Below are 13105 nucleotides of genomic sequence, written 5' to 3'. Positions count from 1 at the left end.
GTGGGCACAAATTGCAATGTACAGATGATGTACCATAGAGTCGTGCACTTGAAACCTATGTGATTTTATTAACCAATGTCACTGCAATAAATTTAATTTAAAATAAATTTAAAAAGAAACACATCTTGAGTATCTCAAAAGCACCTTAAACTCATCATGCCTAAGACGAAAAATCACGCTCTCCCACCTATAGCTGATTCTTTGGTGTTTCCTATTTGCATAGATGGCAGCACCAGCCAACCAATTAAGCCTGGGACACTAACTTTGACATTTCCTCTCCTTTCAACCCTATGTCTTATTTTTACAAAATTGTTGGTTTCACCTCTCAAATTGTAAACTTCTCCTTTTCTCTTTGTCTCTACTACAGCCAACCACCTCACCCTAGCTGCCATCGTCTTTCACTTGTACTACCCAGTTGCCTGTCCTCTGGTCATCCATTCTTGCCCTATCCAATTTCTTCATCTGTTTGTTTTCCATACTGTAGTCAGACTCATCTTTTCAAATGCAATTGTGAAAACCTGTTGTTTCTAACCCAATGCCCAACTTTTCATTGACTTCCTGTCATTCCTAAACTAATAGTAGCAGTGTAATTAAATAAAGTCTTGCATGACCCATTCAACCCCATCACACACAGTGCTTCTATTTGGTGTCCATGCCCCAGGTACATTGACTTTATTAATCTCATGAGGATGCCACTGAAAGGCTTTGGACATGCTGTGTACCACCATTCTAGAATGTCTTGCCCTCTCCTTGTTATCTAATTAAGTCCTTCAGATGTCTACTCCAGGCCATTTTTCCAGAGTCACCTTCTCTGACCTCCCTGACTAGGATTCTCTACTTCTTTCTCCTTCATGTCTCTTCTGACATTGATGATTGTTTTTTAAATACGTTGAATTTACTTGATGTGTTCCTTCTTATTAGAGTATAAGTTCCATGAAGGCAGGATCGTGCCTGTTTCTCCTTCCATTGTATTCCTACTGCCTGACACAATGCATGGCTCATAGAAGGTATTCAGTAAGGATTTGCTAAATGAATGATGTGATGGAAACCAAACAGAAATTTTGCTAGTAGATAAGACTAAAATTTAGCATATTTAATATCTCTGTATATGAATTATAGTAGTTCTTATTTTATTCCTTTATTAAAGTGATATTTAAAGGTGAACTAATGGAGCCCTGGACAGGTAGTTCAGGCAGAGTGTCATCCTGATACACTAAGGTTGCAGTTGGATCTGGTCAGGGCACACATACAAGAATCAACCAATAAATGCCTCAAGAAATGGAACAACAAATCAGTATTTCTTTCTCCCTCCCACCTTCCCTCCCTCCTACTCCCTCTAAAATCAATATATTTTTTTGAAGACATAATAGCCTGGCTGGTGTGGCTCAGTGGTTTGAGCACTGGCCTGTGAACCCAAAGGTCCCGGGTTTGATTCCTGGTCAGGGCACATGTTTGGGTTGTGGGCCAGGTCCCCAGTTGGGGGCATGTGAGAGGTAACTGATTGATCTCTCACACATTGATAGTTCTCTCCCTCTCTTTCTTGCTCTCTTCCCCTCTTTCTAAAAGTAAATAAATCTTTAAAAAATTTTAAGTTACATAATAGAGACTTTTGAAAAATACTCATACTTTTTTAAATTTTTTTAAAAATTTTAAATCTCCATCATTTTTTTAAAGAGTTTATTTATTTATTTTTAGAGAGGGGAGGGAGGGAGAGAGAGAAAAACATCAATGTGCAGTTGCTGGGGGCCGTGGCCTGCAACCCAGGCATGTGCCCTGACTGGGAATCGAACCTGCAATGCTTTGGTTTGCAGCCCGTGCTCAATCCACTGAGCTACACCAGCGAGGGCTAATAATCATACTTTTTAAAAAAGATTATTTAAATTTATTTTTAGAAAGAAGGGAAGGAGGGAGAAATAGCAGGAGAGAAACATTGTGAGAAACATATATCAGTTGCCTCTTGTATGTGCCCCAGCCAGGGACCAAACCTGCAACCCAGGCATGTGCCCTGACCAGGAATCAAACTGATGACCTTTTGTTTTTCAGGATGATGCCTAACCAACCAAGCCACACCAATCAGGTCAATAATTATACTCTTCTAAGAGAAGTAATTTTAACTTTTTAAGTAATGACCTATCAAAACACTGAGGTCCATTTAGCAACATTTTCTGGAATGTACTCATGTCGGTTTTTTCAGTTGTTGGATTTTTCTTACTCTTTGTAATCAAATCTCTACAGTCTTACTTTCCATTTCCCCAGACTTATACATTGGTATACTGTAAATTTACAGAATTGCTCATGTCTTTCCATTATATTTCTATGCATATATGGTAGGTGGAAGTACATTCCCTTTCTTGACATTGAATGTCTCAGTCATAATTATCCTGTTTAAACCACCAAGTAGGTTGACTTAACGTGATTGAAAAAAGTCTTGTATAGAAAATTTCTACAGCCATTCATGTTTGAACTGTAAAATTCTATAGAATGAGCCTATGATAAATAATTGACTCTGTAGTACTACTGCACTACCCTGCAGTACTACCCTGTACTTTATTGTATTACACTTTGGAGCGACAGAAATTGGTTTCAAATCCTTCACTATCTGTGTGAGCCTAGATAGGTTATATAATTTCCCTGAGTGTTGGTTACTTCATCTAAATAGTGACTGAAAATTTGTTGGGAAGAATAAATAAAATAATGTGTGTAAAACACCACCTAGCAAGACAATTAAATATGTAGGTTTATTATTTTAAAGTGTTAGGATTTCATGGCTGTGGACTTTATAATACCATGCTTCACTTGACTGTTACAAGTGCTGATAGGTAATCTTTTGTAGTTCAGTCAGATTGGAGCTCACTTAATACAGAATTTATACTTGATTTACTAAAATTTTATTTATAACTATAATCCCTTCAGAAGTTCATTCTGCTTTCAAGCTGTTTATTAAATGATTTTTAGGGTTTATTGGCATTTTAACATGTTTATAGTAAGCTGTACAATCATTTTACCACTTGACACCAGTGAGGATAATTGCAAAATTACATATTTTTTTGAAAGAATAAAACAGCTACCTCAACCTGTGCCAACAAGAATTTAGTAAATTCTGAAAGTGAACCACTTCTTTTTATTAGTAGTAGAGATGACTGGAAATTTTAACTATGTTGTTACATGTGAGGTTGTAATCCATGGTAGACTATAAAAGTTTAAATTCTGTTTAAAAATATTAATGGATTAACATACCTGAGTAGTTATTTGCAATTACTACTTTATATAAATAATTGTTCTTTCTTGGGTGGCCTATATCTCTTTAATTTATCCTCACTTTCTTTTGTAATTAGGAAGCTCTTAAAACACCATATATTCTGTTTTTTGAGAGATATTCATTCCATTTTTCTTAAAGACTGGGACAGGGAGAAACTACTTGAAGCTTGGATGTCCAACCCAGAGAACTGCTGCCAACGATCAGGTGTTCAAATGCCAACCCCGCCGCCGAGTGGGTATAATGCCTGGGACACGCTCCCTTCGCCAAGGACTCCAAGAACTACACGCTCTTCTGTCACCTCTCCCGATGAAATGAGTTTATCTCCTGGGGATTTGGACACCAGTTTGGTATGGTTTGTTATTCAGTGTACTTCCCATAGCTTTGTATTTAACTTTTTAATTATTTAAAATTATTTCATAGACCCTCTAGCCATAATCTTGTAATCAAACCCTATACCTTTCTTAAAGGGTTCCATTATTTCACTCACACTTCAGTAAATATTTGTTATCACAGAATTTTTTTGTGATCTCAGAACTACAGACTGAGAAACAAAGGTTTTCTTTTGTCATTTCAAAACAGGAAACACAAAAGAGCTTAGAAAAACCACCTACTATATTGCCACTTAAAACTGTAGCTGCTTGGAGGTTTTAAACACCATGCTGAAATATTATAAAATGATACTGTGATAGGCACTTTAAACCAAGAATATGAAAACATGTTTTATATTTTCTTCAAGACATTTATACTACCTAGATAATCATGTATTTGTTTTCGTAAAGCCTTTGGAGTTTGTCATCTAGATATATTTCCATAAAAATGTTATTAACATTTGTTAATATATTGGTGTACTGTTACAGGATATCTTGATGTTTGTTGAATGATTCAGCCACTCAAAATATGTGATAAAAATACTCCAGATTTTATCTAGGTCTCCTTTGAAAACAGATTCCTACTTTTGTAATTTGTATTTGTAACATTATAAAGTTTACTTCTACTAAGTGGTTGTTTAGAAGACACAGAGCTTTGTAATTGAGTTCCCTGGGTAGAAATCCTTAAATTGCTACTCTGAATACCCTGAGTTGCCATATGAAAAAACAGATGCTAGATGAAAAAACAGATACTCTGCTTTTCTAGATTTTCTGGGGAGAGTATAGGGTGAAGGACATAATATTGAAGTGGGTATTTTTAAATGGGCAATTTGATCTTGACCTGAATAGATAGTAATGATTTGTTTTTTGTATTTCCTTTTCTAAATACATACTCACTGATTAATTTAATACATAAATTTCAAATGTAAGAGTTTGACTTTTTCATTGAAATATTTATATCTCACAATCATTTAAAATGAAGTAGGCATACTTGTTATTCAAAGGTAGGCTCACTAAATTTAACTCACCCTCATAACTTTGAAACATTAATTTTTTATATTTATTAGACTAGTGTTTTTGCCTTAAACTAATGAACAAATGAATGTATTAGTCTCTCTCCAACATATGACTTTAACATATGACTTTGTTTAAATCATTGCTCTTCTTAATTTCCAGTGTGACATCTGTATGTGCAGTATTTCTGTATTTGAAGACCCAGTGGATATGCCCTGTGGACATGACTTTTGTAGAGGATGTTGGGAGTCGTGAGTATATATGCAGCTTAGTATTTCTTACTGCATGATAGCACTCTGATTTGGTAATAAAATTGTTTGCTTTCAATATTTAATGATGTAGATTGCAAAGCTATGCTGAAATATACTTCACTAAGGAAGAATTTTATTTTTCTTATTTTAACATTTTCCCATGATTAATTTAGTAAAATTATTTAATTTAGTAATTAGTGTTATTTAGCTTAATGTAAGATAGTTTATGGAACAAAGCAGGTATATGTAAATACATTTTCTTAGTATCTTAATTTATATTACATATAAATTTCAAGCCTACACCTAATATACCCCAAGAATTTTTAAGAATCTATTTTTATGCTTTCTATTTTTTGTAACAAGCAAATAGCCTTGAAAATCTGTAAGAATATGAATGTTTAAAATTCCTCTTTAATCAATTCAAATTTTGATGTTTGTTGAATGATTCGACCACTCAAAATATGTGATAAAAGCACTCCAGATTTTATCTAGGCTTTTTTATCTAGTTAAATGTTTCTGCTAGGCATGCTTGGGTATATATTACAAGTGGAAAATTTATTTTGCTTCTCATGTTTATTCTCCTTCTTATTACCTTGCCAATATTTATACTTTCTCACATCCATTAACTTTGCTCTAATGTTGCACTTCTCAGGAGAGGTTTATGAACAAAATGAAAATTAGTATAATGAGCAGTACAACATCATGTTTTCTCTGGAGACACATAAATCTGCGGATTGATGATCTAAGCAAAGCATGTCATTAGTATTTAAGGAAATCTTAAAAATTAGAAGTTTTCAAGCTATTTTTTTAAATGGAGTGCCAAGTATCAAGTTCAGGGAGCTGGGGAATACCACTTTGGGTGAGAGAGCAAGAACTTAAGCAAATTAAACAAGTGTGTTGGGGTGTAATTGACATACAGTAAACCACGTATTTAAAATAAATAATTTGATTAGCTTTGGCATATATATATACCCATGAACCATTACCACAACCAAGATAATGGCTATATCCATCATCCCCCGAAGTTTCCTCATTTCTCCTTGAAATCCCTCCAGCCCTTCTTTTTCTGCCTCCCTCTTATCTCTCACTGCCCCATTCTCCTTTCAAACTGTAGGCAACACTGATCTCTTTTCTGTCACTCTAGTTTCATTTGCGTACATTTTGTTGTCTTTTTTCTCAAATCAGAATATGAGGCAAGATTTCATTTAGAGGGGGGAAAATAGTGCTTTTTAAAAAAAATAAATAAAAATACCTGATTGTTTATTTTAAAATATAGGTTAGACTCTACTCAGAGTCTAATTACATGGGATCCAATCACTACAGTTGATGCAGCTAAACTAACTGGTCAGGGTCAGAGCTCACAATCCAAAGTGAACTAGTAACTGTATTGAATTAGGAAATATTACCTGGGTTCTACCAGGATTGCTAGTGTTGACCTTGGTTTTTATGTGAAAACTCAGACACACACCTCTCCCCCTGCCAGGGATTTACTTGAATTTTTTTCAACTTCCTTGACCTTTCTTATTTAACTCCTGTCACAAAAACCATCTCCCATACTCTTCACAGACTAGCCTGGAGAGGTTAATGGTAAGATTTAAATTTGGAAGATCTAATTATTGTTTTCCAGGGTACCTTATCAGCCTACCTAGAATTTTCCCGCGCACTCCTGCCAAGCAGTTCTTGCCAAATCAAGCACCAGTAAAACAAGTTTCAGGTTGTGTGATTCATATGTTGATAAAGTCATTTTTAAATTGATTGCAGTCTTTTCATATCTCATAGGCATATAGGAAAGACACCCCTCTGTCCAAGAAGCAAAGAAGAATTTTTAAAGGTCCTTAGATAGCTTGAAAACCTCTCCATTTACCTTGGACTTCCCTACCCCCTTATCTCATCAGTCCAACCAGATGCTTTGAAGCATCTATGCCAAGAGCTTAAATGAAAGGGAAATTACTGTTTTCTATCCAACCTAGAATATTCTTCCTCCTACTTACTGGTTGTGGATTTAGTTAAGTGGTAACTGCCTTGTGCCTCAAATTTGTAATCTATAAAATGATGATAATAGTAAGTACTTAATAGATTATTGTCAATTTAGTGTTAAATGACTTAATATATGTAAAATGCTTAGAACAGGGACAATCAATAAATGCTAGTTATTATTATCCTAAGCATGGTAATAAGCAGAGAAACCTATCTAGGATATAATCTGTGAAGCAGATCTACAAGATAAAAGTATAAGTGAAGTTTGCCCCAGATTTCTCTTTTACTCACATTCATTAACTCCATGTTCTGCTTGGAAATTTAGTGGAAATTGTATTTGAATGAGGATTAAGAGCATGGCTCACAGAGAAATTCTGTCTTCAGTGAGGTCTTCTCAGTTCTGTCATTTAATTCCCCAGAGGTAATGAAATTTGCTCTGATACATTTAGAATAAATAAAATTTAAAATATCTTCATATAGTAACTATGTCTAAGCAAGTCATGCACCCTGTCAGGGGACTGCAGCCATGTTCCACGTAACCACGTTTTGATCGGTGAAGAGCCACATAATTCAATATATGAAGGTGGTCCTATAACATTATCATGGATTTTAAGAAAAAGTTTGTTTGCTGTGTTGGAAGGAAAGGCTGAGCCTGACTATGATGTCAGATTTACTGCTCGCTGTGGGTGCTTTGAGTAGTTGAGGAGATGTAGCATGCTGTCCCCCTGCTGCGCACGCATACATGCATGTATGCACACAGACTCATTCCCCGTTTCTCCATTTCTCTTTATCTCTTTCCTCCCAGTCCTTTTCCTCCCTCTCTTCTGTCTTCTTCCTCTCCCTCTTACTATTTTCATGCCAAGCTTCATCTCTCTGGGTCTCTTTGGATCTGTGCTCTCCCTTTCCTTCCCCCTCACTTCCTTCCCTCTCTCTCCCCGCTCCCTCCTCCTGACATCTTGTCTCTCTCTCTCTCTCTCTCTCTCTCTCTCTCTCTCTCCAGAGGCACCTCCCTCCACAGCGCCCCCTCCCCTCAATGTGTGCATACACAGGTGCACACTTTTTATCTTTTATGCTGTATTTTTACTGTGCCTTTTCTATTCTTAGACATACAAATATTTACCATTTCATTACAACTGCTTGTAATATTCAGTACTACTTATTGCACAGGTGTGTATCCTAGGAGCAATAGGCTTATCATGTAGCATAGGTATATAATAGGTTATACCATTTAAGTTTAGGTAAGTACACTCCACAATGTTCACACAAGGATGAAATCATCGGTTGACTCATTCTTCAGACTCTTCCTCCTTGTTAAGCTACACATGGTTGTATAAGATGAATTATGTCCAACTTTCTAGGGAACCTCTTCATAACTAAAATGAAGAGATTCCTCTTATGTGAAAAAGGAACTCTACAATTAGCACTTCTCTTTTAGTCTCAAGATCCCTTTACAGGCTTAAAAAATTATTGAGTATTCTAAAGAGCCTCTGTTTATATCGGCAGTGCCTTTTCATATATACTATATTAGAAATAAGCACTGTAAAAATTAATATTTTTAATCACTTTAAAATAATAAATCCATTGTCTGTTAACATAAATAACATTAACTATGAACAATAACTACTTCCCTTAAAATGGAAGCAAATCAGAAGAGTGGTATTTTTCTTCCTTTTTGGAAATCCCTTTAATGTCTAGCTTAATAGAAGACAGCTGTATTCTCATTACACAGTATTGTTTTGGTCAAACATATATAAAGAAAATCTGGCCTCACACTGATGTGCAGATGAAATTACAGAAATATTCAGAGAAATGTGGATAATCGGTGATATATATCAAAATCCATCAAGTAGTAGTAGTTTCTTAATGGCTAATTGCAGTATAAAATCTAAAACCACATCAGTAGACTTTCATACTCTTACATTAAAATCCATTGGTCTGTGTTGCACTTTTCATAGCTCTTTTACTCTTGCATGGTTTTGTAACATCATTTGGAAAATATTGGTTCACTGGATTATTCAGATCTTCCAGTGTTGACATATTTTACACTATACATAAATATAGTAAAAAGTCACATTAGTTGATACCAGTTTCCAGAAAAGTCTCTAAATATTGGGAAGCTGTGAAGCTCACAATAGCAAATAAGAATTTTTTAAAATTCCAAGTATTATTTGAAGGCTTGAATTTTATTATTGTCAACGAATACCCTCAACTTTTTTTCTTAATTCATTTTCAGAAGTAGTTTATCATATAATCAAGTCTGAATAATCATTGTTTGTAGTCACTCTTTCAAAAAAAAAATAGTGTTCCATGATACAAGCAGGTAACTTATAACTTGACAAATTTTAAGGGCTTTCCTTCAGACAGCCCTCCTGCTTTGGTATGCAGCAGAAGCTCAGTATGCGTACTTCCCATTTCTTTGCACAGAATACCCAAGACGTGTATGTATACTCATGGGCTAAGTTTTAATAAAATTAAATAATAAATCAATAATGAATAACTTATTGCTCTATCAAGGGTGTTCTTAAATGAAACAGGCATGGTTTTGTTTGTTACTTGTGAATATGGAGTAGTGAGGAATACAAAGTCTATTAGTACAGTTGTAATGTCACCATCATGATTTATGCTATGGCATCAGCAGTCGTTTCTATTTTTAATTCTCACCTGAGGATATGTTTATTAATTCTTTTATTTTTAGAAAGAGGGCGTGTGGGGGTGGGGGTGAGATGTTTCTCTCACATTGATTTGAGATCAGTTGCCTCCTGTATGTACCTCCACCGGTGATGCAACCTGCAACTTTTTGGTGGATGGGACGATGCTCCAACTAACTGGGCCAACCTGCCAGGGTGGCACCAGCAGTTTTAACCAAAAGTAAATGGGGTCTTAATACCATTTTGAAAATAGTATATGATCTTATTAACTAGTGTCACCCCAATAAATTTGATTTTTAAAAAATCTGATAGGGAAAGAGAGAGAAGGGGTGGGGGAAGGGAGGAAGTAGTTTTGACCTCATAAATCCCCTGGAAAGTCTCAGGAACCCTCACAGGTCCACATATCACACTTTGAGAACAGCCACTCTGTAGCATTTGCCCTGAATTCTTCATCCTTCTGCTGAATTGTTTTTCCTGACACAGAGTAATAGAAATAACTTTTAACTGGTAACTAAGGTATAGAATGTCCTTCTATTGGAATATATCAGGGTTTTGTGGAGCCTGTGTAGTTTAAAACATTGAAAACAGAGGCGAAGATTTTAAACATGTTGAAATTCAAATGCCTTTGGGGTATGTGAACAAAAATGTGTGTGATTAAGATCTATAACTGACAAGGGGGATCTGGGCTTGAGCTTTCAGTGTCTTTAGCATGTAGGTGGTAGTTTCTGTTAGGGGTATTTAGATCACCCAAGAAGATTGTATGGAATAGGAAGGGAAGAGTTTTGGCATGAAAACTCTAGAGAATGGTAAAATATAAGTGATCAGGAGAATAAAAGGCACTAGTAAAAGAGATGGACAAGGAGCAACCAAAAGTAAGAAGAATGCCAGGAAAGAAGCTTAAAAGTTCTGGGAGCCAGAAAGAATCTGAAAGAAGGAACTATTCAGCACTATCAGATGCTGTAGAGAAGTTAAAGCAAAATAAAAGCTGAGATTTCTTGACTAGTTTGGCCTAAAGGATAGTCTTTTTTGATGGGGGGGGGTAGCAGGGAGAGAGAGAGAAACATCAATTTGTTGTTCCATTTATTTCTGCATTTATTGGTTGCTTCTTGTATGTGCCCTGGCCAGAGATCGAACTTGCAACCTTGGTGTAATGGGAAAACACTGTAGTCAACTGAGCTACCTGGCCAAGGCTACTTATGGGTAGTCTTAATGGCCATGTTAAGATCCAGCCATTCAATGAAGAAGAGATAGAAGCCAGTGGGTTTAGAAGTGAATGGATGATGGACTTGAGGAAGGAGTGACAAGTCATTGCATTTTGATGTGAAAGGAAAGTGCAACTAAAGAGGGTCATTGGTTGAGAAAAGTTTTCAGAATGGGTAAAACTTGAGCATGTTTATTGTGCCAACAGTAAGAGGTGGGAGACAGAGAGAGGAGAGTGAGAGAGAGAGAGAAACAATAAAACCTTTGCTAAAATTTATGAATTTTTATTTGCCACCATACAAATATTTTACACGATTTATATAATCAGTATAACAATCCCGAGAAGTGCAGATTATTATCTCCATTTTACAGGTAATAAAAGCGAGGTACAGAACAGCTAAAATAAGTTAAGATCATATACCTTGTTAGTGGCAGGCCTGGAATTCTCTAACTCAAAATCCTGTTCTTAACCATTTAATTCACCTTGGGCTAGTTTCCCGCCACTTTCCAGGATGCTTTTCTCTTCTACCTCAACTAGTGTGACTAGAGTAGGACATGAAGCTCATTTTAATACTTGTCTTCATGAAATACAAGCAGAAAACCTTTTCTTCAAAAAGGCATGCTATATTTCAGTGCCACCCCAAATTTTCTGGAATTATGCATTATTTAACCCTGTATGATTGCTCCCTTTTATTTAAAGGTGTAGAATATTGAGAATTGAATATGACCTTTCTAAACCAGTTATTCCTGAATTTTTTAAGTTAAATAAATATATTGTTTCAAATTTTAAAAGATAAAGCAGAACAAGGATATGTAAAAATATATAAAATATACAAATACATGTGTGTATATTTTCATACATGTATAATGAATGACTTTGCACTTAGTGTTCAATATTTGTGAATTATATCAATCAATGTATTATAGTTGATATTCCGTACTTGGTTCATTGGTGTTATTTTAGTTGTATTCTAACAGAAGATTAAGCATAGAAAAAATCTTAGACTGTAAACAAATTACATCTCTGCCTATTTTTTATTAATTGATCATTTTAACAGATTTTTGAATCTGAAAATTCAAGAAGGTGAAGCTCACAACATTTTCTGCCCTGCATATGATTGCTTCCAACTTGTACCTGTGGATATCATAGAAAGTGTAGTTTCTAAGGAGATGGACAAACGATACCTACAGTTTGACATTAAGGTATGCTGGCAATTATCTGTCCAATATCTCTAATTTTAATTTTATGAAACCTTTACAACAGATTGTATTTAATATATTTGTTTTATTTTTGAAAACAAAAATTGCATAATGGAAATGCAATTTCCTTTTGTCTCAGAAAAATTGCATAAATGAATGGTAGCATTAATTAAATTTTTAAGCTAAAGCACTATTTTATAATCATGAAAAAATAAAAGAAAAGCTAAAGTAGCAGTTTACCAAAAGAAATAAAACTATTGCTCAAAACTGTTTACTGATTTGCCTATTGTATTTTTATAACTGATTTATAAAAATAATGTTCAAAGTAGATAGTACTACTTTTTTTTAAGATTTTATTTATTTATTTTTAGAGAGGAAAGGGAGGGAGAAAGAGAGAGAGAGAGAGAGACATCAATGTGCGGTTGGTTGCTGGGGGCTGTGGCCTGCAACCCAGGCATGTGCCCTGACTGGGAACTGAACCTGCGATGCTTTGGTTCGCAGCCCGCGCTCAATCTACTGACAGCCAGGGCGGACAGTACTACTTTAATTAAGCTTTCCAAAAGGCATGATAATTTACACTCTTAAATATAAATATTTAGAAATAAAGGTCATCAACTTAGAAATTTATGGGGTTTTCTTTTAGTTTCAATTAATAAGTTTACTGTTTATTGCATCTTTTTTCTATATGTTTTTATTCAGGAGCATATGCAAGCCACTTTCTTTTTTGTATAAATTAAAAGTTACACTTTAAGTGCTTTGTGCAGAATTGTTGTGTTTTAAACCCTAATATGTACACTTTTTAAAAAGAAATTCTATTGTTTCCTTTAGATAAAAAGCATCATAATACTGATTTTTATGTGTTATTAGGATGCCATTTAGAAATTCACTGTTCGAATGCAACTAATAATCACATATAAGATTCTATTTATAATTATGTTCATCAAAAAAGTGCCACATTGTATGAGAACACTTCTAAATTACACATTTTCTGCATGAATAATTGCATTTTTACTTTATCATTATCATCTACATCCTGGTTTTTAGACTAAAGAAAACATAAATTTTAAAAATCATGCCATTACTAGGTAATTGCCCCTTCTTTCCTTCTTACTAAGTTGTTTCATGATTTCACTTATGTGTGGATCTCAGGGTCCAAACAAAATAACAAGGGAAACAAAACAGAAACAG

The 13105-nt window shown here is 34.9% G+C and overlaps 1 protein-coding gene across 3 annotated transcripts in view; it reads left to right on the top strand.

Annotated features, from left to right (window-relative positions):
* ANKIB1 (ankyrin repeat and IBR domain containing 1) overlaps positions 1–13105 on the top strand; it is a 135271-nt gene that overhangs the window by 84304 nt on the left and 37862 nt on the right. For all 3 annotated transcript variants that reach the window (XM_028525154.2, XM_036010620.1, XM_028525152.2), the window contains exons 6-8: positions 3398–3606; positions 4804–4892; positions 11776–11920. In XM_028525154.2, the coding sequence (XP_028380955.1) occupies positions 3398–3606; positions 4804–4892; positions 11776–11920 (443 nt within the window). The remainder of the gene's footprint in view (positions 1–3397; positions 3607–4803; positions 4893–11775; positions 11921–13105) is intronic.

Source organism: Phyllostomus discolor, chromosome 10 (assembly GCF_004126475.2).
Source record: "Phyllostomus discolor isolate MPI-MPIP mPhyDis1 chromosome 10, mPhyDis1.pri.v3, whole genome shotgun sequence".
NCBI lineage: Eukaryota > Metazoa > Chordata > Mammalia > Chiroptera > Phyllostomidae > Phyllostomus > Phyllostomus discolor.
This window is presented reverse-complemented; position numbering and strand designations above follow the sequence as displayed.